General features: G+C 46.9%; 1 protein-coding gene across 1 annotated transcript in view; it reads left to right on the top strand.

Annotated features, from left to right (window-relative positions):
• LOC147621594 (protein CLAVATA3 INSENSITIVE RECEPTOR KINASE 5-like) overlaps positions 1 to 23,556 on the top strand; it is a 60,750-nt gene that overhangs the window by 18,411 nt on the left and 18,783 nt on the right. Inside the window, exons 2-5 of the mRNA XM_086824386.1 lie at positions 17,221 to 17,353; positions 17,458 to 17,529; positions 17,623 to 17,766; positions 17,873 to 17,944. Of these exons, the coding sequence (XP_086680512.1) occupies positions 17,221 to 17,353; positions 17,458 to 17,529; positions 17,623 to 17,766; positions 17,873 to 17,944 (421 nt within the window). The remainder of the gene's footprint in view (positions 1 to 17,220; positions 17,354 to 17,457; positions 17,530 to 17,622; positions 17,767 to 17,872; positions 17,945 to 23,556) is intronic.

Raw genomic sequence — 23,556 nt, 5'->3', positions numbered from 1 at the left:
CTACATAATCCCAAAATCCTTTACCTATTAGGAAATTGGTCATTGTGAACTTCCAGGCATGGAAGTTATTCTTATCCAGCTTCTTACTAACAATCTGATTAATTCTGTCAGACATGTTTTCTTGCAGCAATCAAATAACTTGCAAACAGACAACTTTTGTATGTAACCTGTAATGCAACAGTATCTCCTGTAACTGATGTAGCAGTGGTACTTCAGCACAGCCTGTGTGTCACCAAATGTGACCAGAGTTGTCATGACCCTGTGAAAATGGAACAGCACAAGTGTGGGCATGGTGGTTGCTGAGCAAAATAAATATTAAATGATTCGTATTTGGGGTGCCCGGACAAAGAGAATGATGTGTGGACATCTCTAGGTGTGAAGGGGGACCAAGAACATTAATATTATTAATGTTTGAACCATGGGTGGCCCCTAGGAAACTTTAATAAACATTAAAGTTTGGGTCCTAGATATTTTTGGAGGGAGGAAACTCCACTTTTGGTACACGCCTCCCTCATCCCTCTCTCTCTCTTGCTTTTGGGGAAGCGTGCAAGCTTCATGCGTAGAGAAGAGAAGAAAAGAACTGTCGACTAGCTGCGTTGAGCTGTGTGGACTGCAAAACGGGCCGTACAGATCTTGCAGGTACAGGCCACGTGGCTGCTCTACGACTGCAGGTTCAGGTTGCATGCGTACGGATTAGTACAGGCGGTGCTGGCAGGTTCAGACTGCAGACGGCTGTTGTGCAGGCGAGTACTGTACGTGCTGAGGTTCAGGCGGCGCTGACAGAAACTGAAGGCGGGTGCTGTACGTGCTGCAGGTTTTGGCGACAGCTGTGCTGATGGTACAGGCGTAGCTGACAGGACAGCGCAGACACCTTACGGACAGGTACAGGCTGACACAGATAGCGCAGACCTGTACGGACAGGTGCAAGCTATCAAGGACTATTCTTCCAGCAGGTACAGGTGGCAGCAGCTGCTGTAGGCGTAGAGACTGTACGGACAATTGCAGGCAGTGCTTTACCAGAGCTTAGTTGGAACTTGGTGCATCAGTCAAGGGGTTGCAGGAAGGCAAGTACAGACTGGTACGATTGGCCAAACGAGTGCAGAACCACGTGCTGATTTGGTAAGCTCTGAACTTGTCCATCTTTCTTTCTTTCCATTGGCTTATGTCTGCTGTAGAGTTGTTTTATCTGGCCCCTTGTGAGAGGAGGGGTATGGCAGATTGAAAGGGTGGAAACAGAGATTGGACAGTGGATGTATATGTGAACTGAATTGTGGAACCATGTACATGGGATATGCTAGATGTGTGCTCAAGGCTGCCCTGCTGAATGGTCTTGGCTGATCAGAGGGAAACACAGAGTGTTGCTTTTGTGGGACACAGATCTGTGTGTGAATCCTCTGTGCTAAGAGGTCTTGTGGGCTGCCAGATTGGACATACACGTGTATTCTCCTGGCTGGTTTTGTTGTACTCAGTTTTACATCACTTTGAATTTGAATAAAGAAATACCGAAAGGGGCGCCAAGCTTTGGGGCCAATAGGTGTCGTTCTCATTTCAGTTTTGGGGCACTCTAGCTCCAATTAAATTTGTTTTTATATTTGAACTACAAGTGGAAGGGTAGATTGCTAGTCTACTGCACTTTGGTTTCTACCAGAGGCCGGTTCCTGTACGGACAGGTACAGGCTGACACAGACAGCGCAGACCTGTACGGACAGGTGCAGGCTATCAAGGACTGTTCTGTCCAGTAGGTACAGGTGGCAGCAACTGCAGGCGTAGAGATTGTACGGACAGTTGCAGGCAGTGCTTTACCAGAGCTTAGTTGGAACTTGGTGCATCAGTCAAGTGGTTGCAGGAAGGCAAGTACAGATTGATACGATTGGCCTCACGAGTGCAGAACCACGTGCTGATTTGGTAAGCTTTGAGCTTGTCCATCTTCCTTTCTTTCCATTGGCTTATGTCTGCTGCAGAGTTGTTTTATCTGGCCCCTTGTGAGAGGAGGGGTATGGCAGATTGAAAGGGTGGAAACAGAGATTGGACAGTGGATGTATATGTGAACTGAATTGTGGAAACCAAAGTGCGGTAGACTAGCAGTCACCCTTCCACTTGTAGTCCAAATATAAAAACAAGTTTAATTGGAGCTAGAGTGCCCCAAAACTGAAATGAGAACGACACTTATTGGCCCCAAAGCTTGGCGCCCCTTTCGGTATTTCTTTATTCAAATTCAAAGTGATGTAAAACTGAGTACAACAAAACCAGCCAGGAGAATACACGTGTATGTCCAATCTGGCAGCCCACAAGACCTCTTAGCACAGAGGATTCACACACAGATTTGTGTCCCACAAAAGCAACACTCTGTGTTTCCCTCTGATCAGCCAAGACCATTCAGCAAGGCAGCCTTGAGCACACATCTGGCATATCCCATGTACATGGTTCCACAATTGAGTTCACATATACATCCACTGTCGAATCTCTGTTTCCACCCTTTCAATCTGCCATACCCCTCCTCTCACAAGGGGCCAGATAACACAACTCTGCAGCAGACATAAGCCAATGGAAAGAAAGAAAGATGGACAAGTTGAGAGCTTACCAATTCAGTGCGTGGATCTGCACCGGAGGGATTGACTGTACCAGTCTGTACTTGCAATCGCTTGTATCAACAACTCTGCTTCACACGTAAAGTTATAAAAGTTTTAAAACCTTGGGAGGCCCCTAGGTAATTTTTAGAGGCTACTCTATTATTGGAGGGAGGCTTTTCGTGTGAGAAGGCAGTCGGGCAGGGGCTAAACAACACGTGGGGATTTTTCTCTTGTGATGGTCGGCTGCAGCTACATGTAGAGGAGCTTTCACCCATGAGAAGGCTGGTGCGTAGGGGCTGAACAGTCCCTCTCTTTGGTGAAAAGCTGCGCAGGTCTGCAGGAGGACAGGAGGTGGGCGGGATTGGCAGCAACATGTGCTCTCTCTCTGTCTGGCGACTGTTGGGCTGCAGGACAGGACGTGGGCTGGACTGCAGGTGTGCTTCAGGGCTGCAGCAGAGGAGGGTGTGCGCTTTCTCTGTGGAAAGAGGCAGCGCTGCAGTACATACAGGGCCGACTGAATCTCTCTCTCTCTCTCTCTGTGGCGACTGTCAGCTTGGATTGCACGTGGACTGAACAGAGGGTCGCAGGTGGCGCAGAGAAGCTGAACTGCACATGGGGGCTCTCCCTTACTTGCTACAAGTTGGGCTGCGTGCTGGAGGGGCACACATGCTTATGGAGGGGCTGGCGGCTGAAAAGACAGGCCACCTTCTGAACAGCACATGGGGCTTTCTTCGCTTGCCAAAGTCAGCTGTACGCTGGGGGCCTCCACACACCTTTGGAAGACTGGTCGGGGAGTTTGTTGGCGGCTAGGACTGCTAAGGTACACGCAGCAGGGATTGCTTGCGCAGATGGTCATAGGGCTGGTCTGTAGGAGGATAACACTGCAGAAGACCATGCAGGCCTTTGGCAGCGCATAGGAGACTCCAGTTGGACTGTAGTGTACAGGTCCTTTCATCCATAGGTGGCTGTTGGACAGAGGTGCACAAGTGTGCTGGTCCTCCTTGCAACAGGGTTGTTTTGAGACCCGTTGAGGACTGTTTTGAGACTGTTTGTAGACTGTTTTTGTTTGGCTGCAAATTCAGCTATGTACTTGGGTTTCCGGCTGCAAGTACAGGTCAATTGAAAGTGTTTCTTGGCATGGGAGTGATGCAAGCTCGCATGGCTGCGTGCTCATGGAGCAGATTGTTTTCTTCCTGCTCGAAAGGAACAAAGGGACCTACAGTTATGGGCATCTCTATGTTTCCAGATGTTTCATGAGGGAACAGGTAACTAGATGTACGCCGTTGTTGGCACTGTTGTTGAATGGTGCCATGAATGGTTCTGTATGGAAACAGGACAGAAGTTTCAAAAGGGAAACAGGCCTAAGGGTTTCATGTGGAAACAGGTCGTAGGTTTCTCGAGGAAACATGTTTTTGGGTTTCTCCAGGAGATAGGTCACATGCAGGCAAAAGGTACAGGAATGGACACATGTTTGGTACAGCCTTGCTACTGATTGGGCAGGGGACAGGGAATCCATGACAGAGATGGATAGTACCCTTGGAAGGTAGAGAGGGTTGGTACAGATGTGTCGACTGTATGGTATGCTGTGCTGTGATATGAGTTCTCTTTTGAGAGACAGTTTGGGAGTACGTGTTGTGATGCAGAAGCACTGGATGTGTCAGGGTGTGATGCTGTTCATAGGGTGAGAGGCTATGGATGGTTGTGGCAGTCCTGATCATGGGAAAAGACTTCTGTATGCAGGACTCAATTTGTGAGAGTGTTTTGATGTGAACAAAGGCTGGACTTATTTGTGGATGCCGAGTGGATATGAAGCCATGATGCAAGGTCTTTGCAGGTTTCAGGAGTTCTACTGTGACAGCTGAGTTCCCAGCCTTATTGTTATCAAAGCTCTTATTGGCGTTGAAGTGTTTTATGTGCGAGTGTTTGTTTCACCGCCCGTCAGATTTCTGAAGGCCGGTTTCAAGGTTCCGGGTATGTCATGACCCTGTGAAAATGGAACAGCACAAGTGTGGGCATGGTGGTTGCTGAGCAAAATAAATATTAAATGATTCGTATTTGGGGTGCCCGGACAAAGAGAATGATGTGTGGACATCTCCGGGTGTGAAGGGGGACCAAGAACATTAATATTATTAATGTTTGAACCATGGGTGGCCCCTAGGCCTAAGTGGCCCCTAGAAAACTTTAATAAACATTAAAGTTTGGGCCCTAGATATTTTTGGAGGGAGGAAACTCCACTTTTGGTACACGCCTCCCTCATCCCTCTCTCTCTTGCTTTTGGGGAAGTGTGCAAGCTTCATGCGTAGAGAAGAGAAGAAAAGAACTGTCGACTAGCTGCGTTGAGCTGTGTGGACTGCTGTTTTTCGTACAGAACGGGCTGTACAGATCTTGCAGGTACAGGCCACATGGCTGCTGTACGACTGCAGGTTCAGGTTGCATGCGTACGGATTAGTACGGGCGATGCTGGCAGGTTCAGACTGCAGACGGCTGTTGTGCAGGCGGGTACTGTACGTGCTACAGGTTCAGGCGGCGCTGACAGAAACTAAAGGCGGGTGCTGTACGTGCTGCAGGTTTTGGCGACAGCTGTGCTGATGATACAGACGTAGCTGACAGGACAGCGCAGACACCTGTACGGACAGGTACACGTTGACACAAACAGCGTAGACCTGTACGGACAGGTGCAGGCTATCAAGGACTGTTCTGTCCAGCAGGTACAGGTGGCAGCAGCTGCAGGCGTAGAGACTGTACGGACAGTTGCAAGCAGTGCTTTACCAGAGCTTAGTTGGAACTTGGTGCATCAGTCAAGTGGTTGCAGGAAGGCAAGTACAGACTGGTACGATTGGCCTCACGAGTGTAGAACCACGTGCTGATTTGGTAAGCTCTGAACTTGTCCATCTTTCTTTCTTTCCATTGGCTTATGTCTGCTGCAGAGTTGCTTTATCTGGCCCCTTGTGAGAAGAGGGGTATGGCAGATTGAAAGGGTGGAAACAGAGATTGGACAGTGGATGTATATGTGAACTGAATTGTGGAACCATGTACATGGGATATGCCAGATGTGTGCTCAAGGCTGCCCTGCTGAATGGTCTTGGCTGATCCGAGGGAAACACAGAGTGTTGCTTTTGTGGGACACAGATCTGTGTGTGAATCCTCTGTGCTAAGAGGTCTTGTGGGCTGCTAGATTGGACATACAGGTGTATTCTCCTGGCTGGTTTTGTTGTACTCACTTTTACATCACTTTGAATTTGAATAAAGAAATATCGAAAGGGGCGCCAAGCTTTGGGGCCAACAGGTGTCGTTCTCATTTCAGTTTTGGGGCACTCTAGCTCCAATTAAATTTGTTTTTATATTTGGACTACAAGTGGAAGGGTGACTGCTAGTCTACCGCACTTTGGTTTCTACCAGAGGCCGGTTTCAAGAGTACATGTACATACACCCAATATCAACAATATATGTGCAATCCTTGTCTGCAGTTCCAAAATGCACTGCTGCACTGCAATAACTAGATTTCGAGCAAAAATAGTTCTCTACCAGAACTTCCAAAAAACTGTCGAAAATACCCTGCTGTGACGAAACGGGGCTCGTAACGCGTTCGAAACGCGAATTTGGCCACAAAAACTTTGTCCAACAGGACACTATACCTGTCCTGTAGCTCCGCTTCTGCAAAGACAGCTCCTCAATCAAAGATGTGTAGCTCCTAGAGCTACTGAGGGAGTATTGTATCTAAACCATGAAGGGAAAAGAGATGATGGTGCTCTTACCTATGAGTACCGCTTCCTTTCTTGCTTGTTCTTACCTCTTGCTTGCCTCCTTAGCTCTCACATGAGCCACGCTCTGATGCCATAAAGAGAATGTGGGGAAGAGGGAGAGTGAAACGGATCCCGTCAAGTGGGAATAGACTCCGTTGGACACCCACACGCGTAATAGCAAAACTTAATATCACAATTTGAAATGGACAACTTAATAACAACTGCAAATTGAAATGAAATAGATGGACACCAACACTGGGGCCGGAACGGGCCGACCCCCCCCTCAATATATGATATATTATTGGGAGTATTTAACAAATACAATGCTCCATGGGTTCAATGAACCAGATGATGTCCATGTACAAATGAATACAGTACCAAACAAGAGGCTCGAAGTAGATATTCGAAGGAGAGCAACCACTTGAGTGGTCCAGTCTCAACGGTCCTGTGCCTTCATTGGAATCCGCGGAGAGCGCCCCACTGGTGTTCTAGGACCACATACAAACAGGCGCTCCAGTACTAACGCCTGGCCTTCCCGATCTCGGCACCTTTGGACTGTGGTTCTCCAAAAGCTCGGACTACCCGGCACTGAACGGGTGTGAGCGGTAGAGAGAATCCTTTATCAGATTTACAACAAAGTTCTTTACATAAATCTGAATTCACTTACTTGTAGCTCGCAGATGGAAGACCAATACGCGAGGTGTCTGTGTGCAGCTACTTGAGAGGAACACCAGGGCGCAGCCGCCTGTCGAGGAGGAGGAGGAAGAGCTGCCTGTGTAGGAGGTGTAGCCACCTAGGAGGTGCAAAGCCACCCGTAACCGCCTATGGAGGGAAGGTGTAACCGCCTGCAAAGGAGAACAACCACCTGCTGTGTAGGACACAGCTGCCTTCTGTGGAGGAGGAGGAGGAGGAGGCGTAGCCGCCAATCTGAAGAGGAGCCGCCTGGCTGCAGAGCACCGCCTACTGGAGAGGACACACAGGTTGCTGGAGATGGAGCGTTGGTGATGGACAGCCGCCTGCTGGAGGTGAAGTGCAGCCTGCTGGAGATGGGCAGCCGCCTGTTGGAGGAGGAGCATGTGCAGCCACCAGCTGTAGGTACAGCAGCCGTCTGGCTGCAGTGCACAGCCGCTTGGCTGTAGGAGCACAGCCGCCAACTAAAGTGGAGAAGGCGGCGCGCACACGTCTGGCTGCAGCCGCCTGGTGGTGCAATCGCCTGAGAGGAGCAGAAGCGCAGCAGTTCTGATGTGCAGCTGCCTGTGAAGAAGATGGAGCGCAGGCGGAGGAGATGAAACGATCGCCGGTTCTGTCCTTTCACGAAGGGTGGTTGCCATCTTTTGAAGATGTTGGAGGGGGAGATAAATGACCACAGCTGGCCGGCTCCCCACGTTTGCATGGGGGCGGCCAGCTTCATGGTGTGGTGTGGGTAGGTGACCATGCACCCACCCCCACACACACTTAAGGGCCTAAGTGTGGCTCCCCACCTTGGCCCATATGTGGGTGCCCCTAATGGGTGCCCACTTTTAAATGAAATGTGAACTTACAACCTTATAAAATGAAAGGTTAGAAATAAAACTATTAAACCAACAAGTGCAATACACTTACCACCTGTTCACATGCAACAAAACTTGTCAGAAGACAGAGCAAACTTCACGACTCACTGGCAGGCGTCCCTGCTCAGTAAGTGGCACGTCAAGCAGGCAAACACAAGAATACAAGTCATGCGAAAACAGTTTCAAACATGCAAAACATGAGTGCATGTGCAAATAGTATCATGGACATATCTCCCGTTCATGGAACAAGTACAAAATATCTGTCGGGCACAAAAATGGCACGACATAAAACATAAATCCTGGTCTTCCTATGGAGTGACAGTCCCATAGGTAAAACACAGTTCCAGGCACGAGCCTCCCTATGGAGTGACAGTCCCATAGGCAAGACACGGCACAAATACTGGCTCTTTCATGGCGTGACAATCCCATGGATAGAACACAGTCCAGGTCATACACGGGTGGCACCAGTCTGGCTCCCGTCCATACGACACCATCCTGCTAACACACGGGTGGCACCAGTCTGGCTCCCGTCCATGTTAAGCAAAAATACTGGCCTCTTCACATGAGACACCGGCCTGGCCTCAAGTGAACGAGACACAAAATTGGAGATGGACCAAATGGTCGACCAATTGGTGACATCCCCCCGGGCTTCTAAAGAGTTGTCCTCAACTGAAAAGCCTTCATTGATCTTTTGAATCACCTTGAAGGGTCCATAATAGCGAGGAGAAAGCTTAGGATATGATCCTTCTCGTCTTGGCCTCTTCCGAAGCCTAGCGTTCTCAAATTTCAGCAAAACCCAATCACCTTCTTTGACTTGCATGTCCCTTCTATGCTTGTCAGCAGCCAGTTTATGCTTGTCTTGAGACCTTGCAATGGCTGTCCGCACCTGAGCAAAGGCTACTTCCAAGTCATGAACATATTCATCTGCTGCAAAAATCTCATCCTTTGTACGAAGGATGGGTGGCAATACCACTCTGCCATAAATAATCTCAAACGGAGCCTTTCCCGTGGAGGCATGGTTCGTATTATTTTAGGCAAACTCAACAAGTGGAAGATACTTCTCCCATGCAGTCTTTTGATCTGCCACATAACACTTCAACAAATCCACAGCATCATGCAAACGAGGGCTCTTGTATGCAACTGCATGCCCTTCTTGATTTAGGACAGCTCCTATACAATCGCCACAAGCATCACATTCTACCACGAATGATTTTTGCAAGTCAGGAACAATCAATACGGGTCCACATATGATAGCATGCTTGAGCTGCAAGAAAGCATCCTGTTCTTTTGAAGTCCATTTGAAAGTGGTTTTCTTCTTTGTGAGATTATGTAGAGGGGTGGCTATCATAGCAAAATGTATGAAACACCTATAATATGAACATAATCCCAGAAAACTACGTACTTGATGTACGTTTTGCAATTCTGGCCAATTTTGAATGGTCTCTATCTTTGCAGGATCCATTGTTACTCCATCCTTGGATACAATGTGACCCAAATAATGTATATCTTAAAGGAAGAACTCACTTTTCTTGGCATTAATGAAAAGTTTATGCTTCCGCAACTCTTCGAACACTGTGACCAAATGAGTTCTGTGTTCCTGCTCATTCTTGGAGAAAACCAAGATATCATCAAAGAATACTCCTGTGAATTTGCGATGGGGTCGGAATATCCTATCCATCATACGATTAAACGTAGCAGGAGCATTAGTGAGACCAAAAGGCATCACCAAAAATTCATATAATCCAAAGGCTGTCCTGAATGCAGTTTTATGGACATCTTGTGGCACCACTCGTATTTGGTGATAATCACTCTTCAAATCAAGTTCGGCTGAAACAAGCCGAACCATCAAGCTTATCCAAAATGTCATCAATACGCGGAATTGGGAATCTGTTCTTGATGGTAAGCTTATTTAAAGCTCTATAGTCCACACACATGCGGAATGAGCCGTCTTTCTTTTGAACAAGAAGTACAGGAGAGCAATAAGGTGAGGAACTAGGCTGAACCAAACCTTTCTCTAAAAGCTCATTTACCTGCTTCATGATCTCTTCTTGTTGTGCGGCACTCACACGGTATGCGGGTTTGTTAGGTGAGAACTACCTGGCACAAGATCTATGCGATGATCTTCGGGCCTTTGGGGAGGTAATTCACCTGGCAATGTATCAGCAAAACAGTCGTTGAATGCATGAAGAAAATTCAGCCTATCATTAGTCATAGCATCCACATTTTGATGACTTGGTACAATGCTATCACGAACAAAAACCAAGTACGCAGAAAGACTCTTTTTCATTGCTTTATTAATTTGGATGTGAGATACAAGTGGGATGGAATCTCCTTCTTTGCCAGCATCAATGAAATGCATGCGGCCTTTATGTATAAAAGAAATCATGTTGGTCTTGTACTCTTTGTGGGGCTCAAGCCTATGATGCCATGGCTTGCCCAACAATACATCACATCCATTTAGTGGTGCAACTAGGAAATGTTCATTATCAAGGTAGCCCTGGATATGTATGCGCAACTTCCCTATCAGCGGGGTAACCTGCACCTCTTTACCAACAAAAGCAGCTTCGGCTTCAATCCGGGATCCCATGTTTTCAACCTCAATACCCAATGCAGTTGCCGTTTGTATATAGATGAAGTTATCGGTTGCACAGTCATCAAACATGAATAAGGCGGGCTGATCCTTGATTTGACCCCAAGCCTTGCATACCATCCGCTCTTTTGCATCATGATTTGTGTTTCCCTGCACATCGGGAACTGCATGTTCATTAGCCTTGGTCTGCTTGTCCTCATGCTTAGGTTTGCGGTCAGGGCATTGGTGAAACATGTGCTCTTTGCTGCCACAAGAAAAACATTTTCCCTCCTTGGCATATTGCTCTCTTTGCTCCGGGGTCAAGCCGAATTTGTTCTTCTTTGGGCCCTGATCTTTAGATGAGGTATTTTCAGCTTTACCTCCCTTGTGGGTCTCCCGGAAGTTCTTTTTAGGTGGCTGTTCACCTTTTTGTAGATTTGGGACAGCCTTGTCTTTCCTCTTTGAACCGCCTTGATCCTGCTTAATTTTGAGCACCAATTGCTTCGTAGCAAGAGCAGAGGCTGTGAGCTGTTGCAAAGTATGTTTCGGGTGCAATTCAATGCCCGAACGATAAGCTGGTTGCAATCCAAAGCGAAACTTCCTCTTTCTTTCATCCTCAGTGATTTGCATAAAAGGAGTTACTTCCAGCAACACTTTCCAAAACTTGTTGACATAGTGTTGCACACTTTCATTATCTCTTTGCTCAAGTCTATCCCACTTTTGGGTGAGAGTTTGCTCCGCATTTGGTGGCAAGAACTGAGCATAGAATCTGTCCTTAAATTCCTTCCAGGTGCAAATGGGGTCCTTGGTGATCTTTTCAGTGATCCACCAATGAGCAGCGGTCCCTTTCAAAAACATGCTAGCATGGCGTACTTTAGACTCCTCACTGAAGTCCTCATCGCTAAAAGCAATGTCAAACTGTGCCACAAATGCTAACACTTTGGAAGCATCATGCTCTCCATGAAAAACATCAAACTAAACAGACTTGTCACCTGCTTTAAATTCCTTGAGCTTTCTGGCATAAGGCTCATGGTCTTCTCTTTTTCTTTTCCCTTTATTCAACGGGGCAGCCCTATCTGCATGGGCTTCATGGGCCATCATGGAAGTTTCATGAAGCACGGTGGCATGTGCTCCACGAACTTGAGAATCGGATGCATGTGACTTTCCTGCATAAGGCAATGTCTTTCCATGAGACAACTCAGAAGGCAAAGCTCTTCTAGTGGCAGACCTGTCACCCCTACCATGGGATACATGTCTTGAATGCATGTGACTATCATGCCCTCCATGAGCACTAGCATACATATACCTCTCAGGCTTTGTGCCTTGTGGAGAAGATGCATGACGAGAGGTGACTGTCACCTCTTCCTTTTGCATAAATGACCTCAACCTTTGAGATGCGGGATCACCATGCTTCAAGCGAGGTGGATTTCTAAATTTCAGCTCTCCATCTTCCCCCTCTTTGATGTCACCTTTGCGGAGGAGGTAGGAAAGTGCCAACTCCCTTGGCTTCATGCCCACTTCCCGTGCCATGGACTCAAAAGTCACATCTACCATTGCATCGGCTTTCCTTGCTTCAATGGCACTTTGCACATGGGGATCTTCATGCAAAAATTTCAGCTCTTGCTCTTGTGCCTGCAAAAGCTTTCTCATATGCTCCATTTCAGTCCTCATTGCATTAGGCTCTTCTTCTTGCATGACTGTCTTTCCTCGAGACAATTGTCCCTTTGAATCACTATCATTTATCCTTTTAAGGGGCTTGTGCCTTCCTCGTAGAGCATCAGAACCACGTGAGGCACTTGATGGGCCCCTCAAATTAGGCACTTCCAAAGGGTTGCCTTGGCTGTCCATTGTGTTAAGTGTGCTAAAAGCGGGGTGTCCAATACACAGGTTCGTTTCCCCACTAAGAAGAGGGAAACAACCGTGCTCTGATACCAATGAAACCGATCCCGTCAAGTGGGAATAGACTCCGTTGGACACCCACACGCGTAATAGCACAACTTAATATCACAATTTGAAATGGACAACTTAATAACAACTGCAAATTGAAATGAAATAGATGGACACCAGCATTGGGGCCGGAACGGGCCGACCCCCCCCTCAATATATGATATATTATTGGGAGTATTTAACAAATACAATGCTCCATGGGTTCAATGAACCAGATGATGTCCATGTACAAATGAATACAGTACCAAACAAGAGGCTCGAAGTAGATATTCGAAGGAGAGCGACCACTTGAGTGGTCCAGTCTCAACGGTCCTGTGCCTTCACTGGAATCCACGGACCACGCACAAACAGGCGCTCCCGTACTAACGCTTGGCTCTCCCGATCTCGGCACCTTTGGACCGTGGTTCTCCAAAAGCTCGGACTACCTGGCACCGAACGGGTGTGAGCGGTAGAGAGAATCCTTTATCAGATTTACAACAAAGTTCTTTACTTAAATCTGAATTCACTTACTTGTAGCTCGTAGATGGAAGACCAATACGCGAGGTGTCTGTGTGTAGCTACTTGAGAGGAACACCAGGGCGCAGCCGCCTGTTGAGGAGGAGGAGGAAGAGCTGCCTGTGTAGGAGGTGTAGCCACCTAGGAGGTGCAAAGCCACCTGTAACCGCCTATGGAGGGAAGGTGTAACCGCCTGCAAAGGAGAACCACCTGCTGTGCAGGACACAGCCGCCTTCTGTGGAGGAGGAGGAGGAGGAGGTGTAGCTGCCAATCTGAAGAGGAGCCGCCTGGCTACAGAGCATAGCCTGCTGGAGAGGACACATAGCCTGCTGAAGATGAAGCGCAGCCTGCTGGAGATGGACAGCCGCCTGCTGGAGGTGAAGCATAGTCTGCTGGAGATGGGCAGCCGCATGCTGGAGGAGGAGCATGCGCAGCCACCAGCTGTAGGTACAGCAGCCGTCTGGCTGCAGTGCACAGCTGCCTGGCTGTAGGAGCACATCCGCCAGCTAAAGTGGAGAAGGTGGCGCGCACACGTCTGGCTGCAGCCGCCTGGTGGTGCAATTTCCTGAGAGGAGCAGAAGCGCAGCAATTCTGACGTGTAGCCGCCCGCCTGTGAAGAGCAGAAGCGCAGCAGTTCTGATGTGCAGCCGCCTGTGAAGAAGATGGAGCGCAGCCTAAGAGGAGCAGCCGGAGGAGATGAAACGATCGTCGGTTCTGTCCTTTCACGAAGGGTGGTCGCCATCTTTTGAAGATGTTGGAGGGGGAGATAAACGACCACAGCTGGCCGGCTCCCCACGTTTGCATGGGGGCGGCCAGCTTCATGGTGTGGTGTGGGTAGGTGACCATGCACCCACCCCCACACACTTAAGGAGCTAAGGGTGCCCCGGGCCCCCTAATGGGTGCCCACTTTTAAATGAAATGTGAACTTACAACCTTATAAAATGAAAGGTTAGAAATAAAACTATTAAACCAATAAGTGCAATACACTTACCACTTGTTCACATGCAACAAAACTCGTCAGAAGACAGAGCAAACTTCACGACTCACTGGCAGGCGTCCCCGCTCAGTAAGTGGCACGTCAAGCAGGCAAACACAAGAATACAAGTCATGCGAAAACAGTTTCAAACATGCAAAACATGAGTGCATGTGCAAATAGTATCATGGACATATCTCCCGTTCATGGAACAAGTACAAAATATCTGTCGGGCACAAAAATGGCACGACATAAAACATAAATCCTGGTCTTCCTATGGAGTGACAGTCCCATAGGTAAAACACAGCTCCAAGCACGAGCCTCCCTATGGAGTGACAGTCCCATAGGCAAGACACTGCACAAATACTGGCTCTTCCATGGCGTGACAATCCCATGGATAGAACACAGTTCAGGTCATATCCGGGTGGCACCAGTCTGGCTCCTGTCCATACGACACCATCCTGCTAACACACGGGTGGCACCAGTCTAGCTCCCGTCCATGTTAAGCAAAAATACTGGTCTCTTCACATGAGACATCGGCCTGGCCTCAAGTGAACGAGACAAAACTGGAGATGGATCAGATGGTCGGCCAATTGGTGACAGAGAGCTTTAAACCCTAGCAAGCAAACACACACACACACGAGAGAGCAAGACACAAGAGAGATGGATAGCTGAATTTTCTTCTATCTTCTTCTTCTACACAACATAAAGATAAGAGTACACACTATATGGGTTAGTACTCAACTACAACATACAAGGGTCGGTCCATAATGTGATCCCGACTAAATGAGCTAGCGCTATAACTATGCTAGTCTCTAGTAATCCAAAATGGTTGTCACATAGCCTGTCATCCCACTGGCCTCATATCACCCATAATCTCACCAACCATGCCAGTGGTGTAGATGCGGAAGCTATTACCCAGGCAGGTCATCAATATCTGCCGTAACACTAGTTGAGCTCGATATCTCAACAAGAACAGGTCTTGTACAAAGGGCGTGGCCTATTTTATTGAGGTCGTGGGCTGTTTTATTGTCGTGTGTCTTCATGTGAGTAGGGCAATTTGGCGGCTGTACTACCCTTGTAACCTCTTTGCTCTATGATAAGAACTTGATCATTGCCTACTTCCTTCCCCAGAGCACAGAGAGGATATGCAGACTATGCCAGGAGGAGGTTGAGAGTGAGGAACATTATGTATGCAGATGCAAGATGCAGAGCATATAGTGTTATTAGAGAGAGACACCACCATCTTCAGTGGACATCCCTCACACCGCCAGATCATGGAGTCTACAGCCAGCGCAGATTTGGCCAGTTCTTGTTAGAGACAATGCCACAAAGAGACACTGATACGGACTCATACCACAGGGAGAGGTGGGCGATAGCTCCAGCTCACCGATTTCTTCCAGAGATCTATCCCAGTGCCTACCCTGACACAAGAGGGGGTTACACTTCAGCGCGTTGCGGACCTCCGAGCCAGACAAAGACCGAGAGCACCAGGCTACCAGACTCCCAGACTACATCAGAGGGAGATCACAGAGATACGGGCTCGACATCAGCACCATATCCAGGAGCAGCTAGCTCACTTACACTCACACCCGGAGATCATGCTCCGAGGTATTTTTACCTCGCCATCGCCTATGTATCACATATTACACCCCCATTATGGTACTGGTTGGAGCTAGACAGATCTGCATTGCATTCTTGTATACCCTCGTATAGGTTGCATACTGAGCCTCTAGCAGTAGTGCTCCATCCATCACACCCCCCCACTAGCTCAGTACTTTCATACTTTATTTCATGTTCATTTTGTCCTTTTTTTTCCTGACATCCAGAAGACATTGACAGTTGTACATTGATTTGTCTCATAGGTCGAGTTCGGCCTCTAGTAGACATTAATACAGCTTTCTTTCTTTCTTTCTTTCTCTCATTCACTCTCCTTTCTCTTTTATGTTTCCGCGTGTGCTCACTCTAATATTGCCTTTGTATGTATCACACAATTTTTCTACTTCCCTGGTGCTAGGTGTAGGAATGCTCAGAGTAAATATCTTGTAGGGCTTGGCTTTGTATGTATCACAGATGGAATTTCTTACATTTGGCTTATGTACACAGAGTCCCAATTGGCCCTTATTAAAAGCCCACACACATACTTCTCAATCACTGTGGCAGCTTTCTTTTGAGATCATAAATACTGCATGCTTAAATATCATCATTAGTTTTTGAAGGCAAGCTTCATTTATGGAGTTCATTTCTTGTGCAACTCATCAATCCGAGCAACACGAACTTGCTCTCTTCAAAGTGAGATGAACACGTTTGTGGCCAAGGGATAATCAATAAGAGGATTGAAGTAAAACAATTATGGGGATTTTAAATGTGAGGACTTTCTCTCTTCAAAGTGAGATGAACACGTTTGTGGCCAAGGGATAATCAATAAGAGGATTGAAGTAAAACAATTATGGGGATTTTAAATGTGAGGACTTTAAAACCCAATATTTTCCGTTTCTTTTTTTGACCCGAGAGGAGAGAGAGAGATATATATAATAATTTTAATTTTTGAGGCGGGGATGCCCTATGAGACACAATCATGCAAGTACATGTCTATACAAAAAATGGTTTATGAGGTGTCTAGTATGTGTGGATGCCCTGCCCCGTGAGTACTTCTTGGCGGTGATCACTTTTGCAGCAAGCAATAGTCTTCACTGAGAGAGAGAGAGAGAGAGAGAGAGAGAGAGAGAGAGAGAGAGAACATCTGCAAAAGGCCAAAAAGGCCTATGACACCAAAATCTGAGTACATCATGCCAAACACCCCATATAATATAGTGTAAATGAAACGAATGGAAAACAATACATAGATTTGTATTCTGGATGGGTCTGTCCAGAGAAACAGTGCCTAAAGCTCCCGGGGGCTCTGGTCTCTCTTAGACGGGTCTGAAATCTGAAATCTGTTCTGGTGTCTGAGAGAGAGAGAGAGAGAGAGAGAGAGAGAGAGAGAGAGAGAAGGGGAAGGGGGTGGGGGAGAGGGAGACTATTTATAAAATTCTAGGGCCATCAATCACCTTGCTACCAAAGCTCAATGAAGCTCATTTAAGAAATGAGCATTTTTAATCTGATGGCACTCTTTGTAAGTAAGCTGTCGAGGTTGTGTCCAACAGGGGATTCCTAAGCCATTGCCAAAGTGCAATGATGATAAAATCTTGTCTCTATGTTCCCCAGGTCTTCTCATTCGTTATTTAATTTCTACAATGCATTCTCTGAATTGGGAATATGAGGACCGCTTATATGCTATTCAAAGGTGGTTGTCAAGTTTAAATGGCATCTGCTTCCTAGATGAGTAAGATTTCTCACAAAAGATCTCCAACTTGGTACCTTTTTTGTACAGTTCAAGCTCTGATGGTTATCAAGCAACATCTTAATGACCCAACGAATGCCTTAGGTAGTTGGGATGGCAACGCTGTGGACCCCTGCAGCTGGTATCATGTGACCTGCTCTAGCCAGCAGCTTGTCACAAACTTGTGAGTAGCTTCCTTTGGCTCCATTCAAACTTTTAGCAAACGTTCTATTTTGCTAGAGGGAAGCAATTAACTATTGTCAAAATGATTAAATGGTTTTTGTTCAGAGGATTACCCAACCTGCAGCTCTCTGGAACGCTCCCTTCAGATATTGGGAACTTAACCAATCTGCTGTCACTGTAAGCATTTTCAGTTGCATAACTTGCATTTTTTACAAGTAGGATTGCAAGTTAGATACTCAAGTTTAAAATTCACACTTTTGTCTAATCTAGGATGCTTGAAAACAACAATATTTCTGGCCAACTCCCTGTAGAAATGGGAAAGCTTTTTAAGCTGGTTAGTCTAGACCTCTCCAACAACCACTTCAGTGGGCCGATACCACAATCCATGGGCCAGTTAAAGAGTTTGACCTATTTGTAAGTCATCGAGATTGAAATCTTGTATTTTACATCCTTCAAAGTGATCTGAATCACAATTGTTGCAAGGACTCTGAGAAACTAACTTCTGCCTGCACTTTTACAGGCGACTCAACAACAACAGTCTCTATGGAACTTTTCCAGCATGGTTGGCTGACATTCATGGTTTGGATTATCTGTAAGTATCAAAGTATTGTTCCCATTACTTGGCATATATGCATGCATGAGACCATGCAAGTTGCGATATCTTGGTTTTCCTTAATAGAAGTGTTGAAAGTAGTCTTGTTTGGGAGGCTGTGATCTCAACGAGCTCTACGATTTTCGGCTTCACACTTCTTCTTCAAATTTCTTCATCTCACAAAATGGCTTGTACACGGCTGCTGCCATGTGATGATCAAGATGGCCGAATTGGACTCGGGTCAAAGAGACAAAGTTTCTCTACTCCAAATTCTCAACAACTCTTCGTTAAATTCTAAATGTTACATCTTCAAAAATGGCTAACAAAATAGGTTTGCAGAAGTGTTCAAAAATTTAGACTAGCTTCCAACGAATGTATTTACATATCTAGGTCTTTCCAAGAAACGACATGTGAAAATATTGTAATATACATGTTCTTCATGGTAAAGCAGAGTTTGTAGTTACAAAGGCTTATATCATGCCTTTTGGATCTTCACGTTACCGGTAGTTATGACTTCCAATTTGGAGGTACGAACTAGGGTGGAATCTTTCAGTCTGAAGAAGATGGTGTTTAGGCTTTACTTGATGTTAGCTTTGCAGAGAGAAGAAAGCATGATAACATCGGTGCTTCAAGCCTTGGGAGAGATTTATGAGTTGAGAATATAAGATCAAAAAGGGCCAGTTTGAGCCATATGTAGTATTCAAAACTCTTTAATATTATCAAGATGTTGGTATATAAACCTCTCTGTGGAATTGTTTCTTTCTTGACCATATCCTTGTGTTCATAGTTGTTTCCGTACGGCGTACGATGGCATATCGTACAGAATACCATAAGATACAATACCGCACGGACTTGTATGGATTTTTTCAGGACAAAATTTTTTTGGGGGAATTTTTTTCATTTTTTTTTTCACAAAAATATATTCGTTTGGGGGTAATGGTCTTGTTTTTGCTTCCTCTGGAGTCTGTACTATGACGCTTCCCTCCTCTTTAAAATACTCCCTATCTCGAAATCGGAAATACCTAAGTTTATAAGTAATTTTTTGAAACACTGTATTTTATCCTACGATAAGATTTTTTTATTTTATCATACTGTATTTTCCCGTACGGTATCGTACCTGACAACTGTGCTTGTGTTCTCATGCATGCTGAAGAAGCAACATAATGCCTTGAGCTAGCATTGAAGCTGTGGAGGTGCTTTTAGCTGTACATCAAGGCAAAGAAGCTCATGTTCCTTATGGATTACTTGTGTCTAAGTGCAAGAGTTTATCAAAGAGCTTCAGAGAAGAGATCAGCATAATAGAAAACACAAGCACAAACAGAAGTAACCGTAGGCTTTATAATATATCATGGTCAATGAAAAGGTTTACAACTGAATTTCAAGTACAATATGATACTTAGAATTTGATCTTTGATCTCTGTCCACCGCCTTACTGTAGAGTGATCCTAGCACCCCCAATCTACCTAAGAACAGGTCACCTTGATTGTGTGCTCTAAAATTCTGAGATGAACAAAACGAGGACAAAATCTTCGGTTATAGAGAGTGGCAGCCTACACATGACTTGCAAAAAGGTCCTTATCACATGTGGGCTGGGTGGCTGGTGCATGACTCAGCTGTCCGATCCTATGCGCCAGTCAAGGGCCGCCTGGTTAGTCCCTTAGGGATGCTGGATTGCTCCATAGGCTGTGTTTGGGGCCTAGGCGCTCAATACACAGGTGTGTCACACTTATCGCAATTGTCCTCCACTGTTTTATATGTAGCAATTATATCTCAACGGGCACCCCCATGTCCTATAGCCTCTGCATCAGCCTCCCTCGTGGTACTGTGTCAAAGGCCTTGCGGAAATCCACAAAGCAACAATATACTCTCCTCCCATGAGCACTGCCCTCCTCGATGATGGCCCGAAGCGTGAAGATGTGATCCAGGGTAGAGTATCCCTCCTGAACCCCGCCTGTCCATGTGCCTGATGCTGATGTGTCTCTGCCCATTTGCTCAACTCATGCTCTAGTACCGATCCATAGAGCTTGGCTAGCACGTGGCCAACCATGATGGTCCTATAGTTACCCGGAAGAACCGTAGAATCACCCGATTTCAGGATCGGTACTATAGTATTCGTTGACCAACTGGCAGGAAAACCTTCGCAAATGGCCCGATTGAACAGGCCGGGGGAGAGGTGGCTGTCCGGGTATCTGGTAGAGCGAGGTAGCATAAGCATGCCATGTCTTCGGTGATGTAGTGTCTGGAAAACTCGCCACGCCTCCTTGCTGTCCTGTCCCAAGAAAAGATGGTACAACTCATGCTCCAACTTCGCCAGGTAGGCTTACTTCTTCCTCCGCATGAGGCGGCGAAAGATCACACGCGCGTGGCGATGTGTACAGATCCCCTGTGCTTCCTCTCGGATGAGGTAGGCACGGGTTTCCTGGCATTCATCATCATACCAGCCTCTCTGTGGGACATTCTTGCTCGGAGGTGTGACGAATGGCCAAGTGTGAGGGAAGTACATGGCAGTAGGCGTGTGGAGTGTCGAGGCGAACTGTGTCGTGAAGTCCTCCAGCGGTACATGTGGGTCCATGTCTTGCAGAGCACTGTACAAGTGGTTGGCGTAGCCGGATGCTGTCTCTCTGGTGAAGTGGTATTGGGGGTGTCTCTGGGGGCCACCCGGTGGTGGCATCGGATCAAAGCGGCATGCAATGCTGAAGGAAAGGTATGCATGATCGACAGCTACAACGATGAGGCGATGTGAGACTGTAAAAGACTGTATGTCCGGTATGAGAGATAATGGTCCCAGCAAGTAGTCCACTGTACTCGCACCGGGTCTATCTGTTGTGGAACGTGCTCTCGGCTGCATGCTGTGTGCATGCTTAAGTGAAAAGCATGTGAAGGCTCCTGAACCTGGCCATTGAGTGAGGCCATCGAGTATGGCCAATCCGTGTGCTCCTCTTAGCTCCAGCAGATGATCTCCATAATCTGAATCCTCCATGTCCTGGGAAGTCCTGTCAAGCCCCAACTCCTCTGGTGCTAGATCTCTGTACATGGGCTCATCACTCTCAAAAAAGGGCACCTGATGCTGTTTCGTACGCGCGTTGAAGTCATCTGCTAACAGTACATCTCCAATGCTAGAATAGTGCATGACATCCTCATAAAGTGGTAGGTATGGTAACTCGCCCTCTGTATGGGTGGCGTAGGTGGAGCCTTTGGGCGCGAAGTAGCATATGGCAACATAAATATCACGTGGCTGATCAGTATGTATGTGGATCCGCATGAAACGGGCCTCCTCATCTCTCCTCATGACCTGCACGACATGCTGTAGCTCCTCCCTGTAAAGGACAGCAACCCCTCCAGATCCTCTAGTACCTCCATGTGACCTTGCTTGAGGGCGGCAAGTGGACTCCCACCTGTAGCCTCTGACCTCTGGTAAGCGGGTGCTCGGGGCCTGGTGTGTCTCTGTATAAAGTACAATGTCTTTGCCTTTGAAAGTCTCCTCAAACATCCCCACATCTGTCCTCATCGCCGAATTGCAGTTCCACACTGCAAATCTCAGGTGTGTCTCATAGGCCGCGCCCTGTCATGGGTGCCTCTCTATGATGATCACACGACCATCCCGGTAAACCGCCCACTTGCCCGCCTTATGGGCCTCTAGAATCCGCTGCATACATTCCCTCTGATGTGCTACCTGGATGGTGTGAGATCATCCTCAAGGTAGATTGTCTCCCTTGAGGGCTCTCCTCTTGGAGAGAAACCCTCGTTGTGTCTCTAGGTCCGCGAACTTGAGGATAAGTGGCCACTCCTTGGCAATGTCTTTCCCTACTCTCCATGCACCGACAATAATAGAAGTGTTGGCCACTCCCATACGCCCGCAAATGCCCTTGGCATCCTCCAACGGGCTATCCTTCTCCTTCCATCCCACCACCGGCACGTGAAGTGCGCGGATCTTCCTCTTCCTCTCCTCCTCCATGGCCGCATTGATGAACTCCTCCTTGTTCGTTGGTGGCTTGCGCTTCTCTACCTCAATCCACTCGGATGTGGCTTGCACCTCCTCTTGGGCCTTCTTGGCCACTGCTTTCCATGTTTGGATCTCCTTTGCTACATGTGTTTTGATGTCTTCAAGCTCCTTAGTGACGACTCAATTTAGATAGGGATTGCACGACTCAAAATGATGATTAGGTTGAATGAATAAGCCTCCACTAAGTGCATGCTTTTTATAGGCATAAAAGCCTTATCTTTTGACTTAAGACATACACATACAAACAATGACACATGGCTTAAGGCTATGACATCATTGCTTATATACACGCGCACATAATATCTGGTTCATAGTTCGTAACTTTGAACCCAGTACATATGACCGGGCTCCGACTCTTGCTCGAAATGAAGAAATGAAGATGAACGGAGGCAAGCCTAAGCAGTCATCATAGTCCAGTACTAAACCCTAGTAGCAGCAATCTGCTGCGCAGCTAGGGAAAGGTAATTCGTCTTCTAAAGACACTAAGACAGACAACAGTCCTAGCTCTAGTTCAGGGGGTAAGGAACCCAAGCTTAAGAAAATCCTTGAGGAAAAGGCTAAAGCAGGCAGCACTAGAGGCTATCTTCCTCCGGAGGAGCAAAGGAAGTATCAGTCAGAAAACCGATGTTTTTTTTGTCATACCATTGGATATAGTAAGAAGGATTGTCAAAAATGGCAAGCGGAGCAAGCCTCCAAAGAGCCTTCTACTGACTGCCACAGTTGCCGCAGTATCCCCCGCTCCTCCAGACCCGCTTGCTACTACCAATGCGGTTCAGATCTTACCTTCTATGCATCCCATTCCATCCGTGGTGCTGGATGCTAAGCAGGAGGGTGAGGCTACAACCACACATAAAAGCCTGATTCGAGCTTATGGCTCTGCCAAGGGCCACCAGTTCATAATCCTTTTTGACATGGGCAGTTTTGAGGACGCCATCTTTCCCCAGTTGGCTACCAACATGAGCTATACCTTAGTGCCCTATCATTTGGAGGTAGACGGGCTTACACATGGTCTTTGCACCCGCATATCTCAACTGGCATAACAATTTTCTTTTCAGGTTCAAAAGGCCTCATTCCAGCGAGATTTCATTCTCTCCTCTTTTGGGGTGTGACATGATCTTAGGAATCCAATGGTTTCGTCCGTATGAACCTATTCCCAATTGGGGGCATGATACCTTTATTATCTCTAAAGGTTTTCTTGAGCCTGTCATGATTCGTGGAGATAGGAGCATTCTTGGCATTCCTATGATTTCTCATCTCCAAGCCCAACGAGCTATTCGCAAGGGAGCGGAAGTAGCATCGATTTAGAGCTATTCGCAATGGAGCGGAAGTAGCATCGATTTATGCTCAGACAACGACTATCTCATCGATAACCACTGCCTCATCTTCTTCTTCAGTCCCTTAGTTGTTTGGCAGATCTCCTTTCTCATTCAAACATTTTGCTTAAGGATGATCTCCCACCCAGTATCCCACCCTCTCGTCTTGAGGATTATCATATCGATTTGGTCCTTGGGACAGCACCTTCTAGTAAGTTTCTCTCGTCTTTTCAAGACTTTCAAAGGCAAGCTAGAACAGGAGTCAGTACTCAAACATTTGAAACCTGTTCCTTATG

The sequence above is a fragment of the Cibotium barometz genome, chromosome 30 (assembly GCF_041138505.1).
Source record: "Cibotium barometz isolate CiBa-2024 chromosome 30, ASM4113850v1, whole genome shotgun sequence".
NCBI classification, from domain to species: Eukaryota; Viridiplantae; Streptophyta; class Polypodiopsida; order Cyatheales; family Cibotiaceae; genus Cibotium; species Cibotium barometz.
Note: the sequence above shows the minus strand (reverse complement) of the source record. Positions and strands in the feature narration are given on the sequence as shown.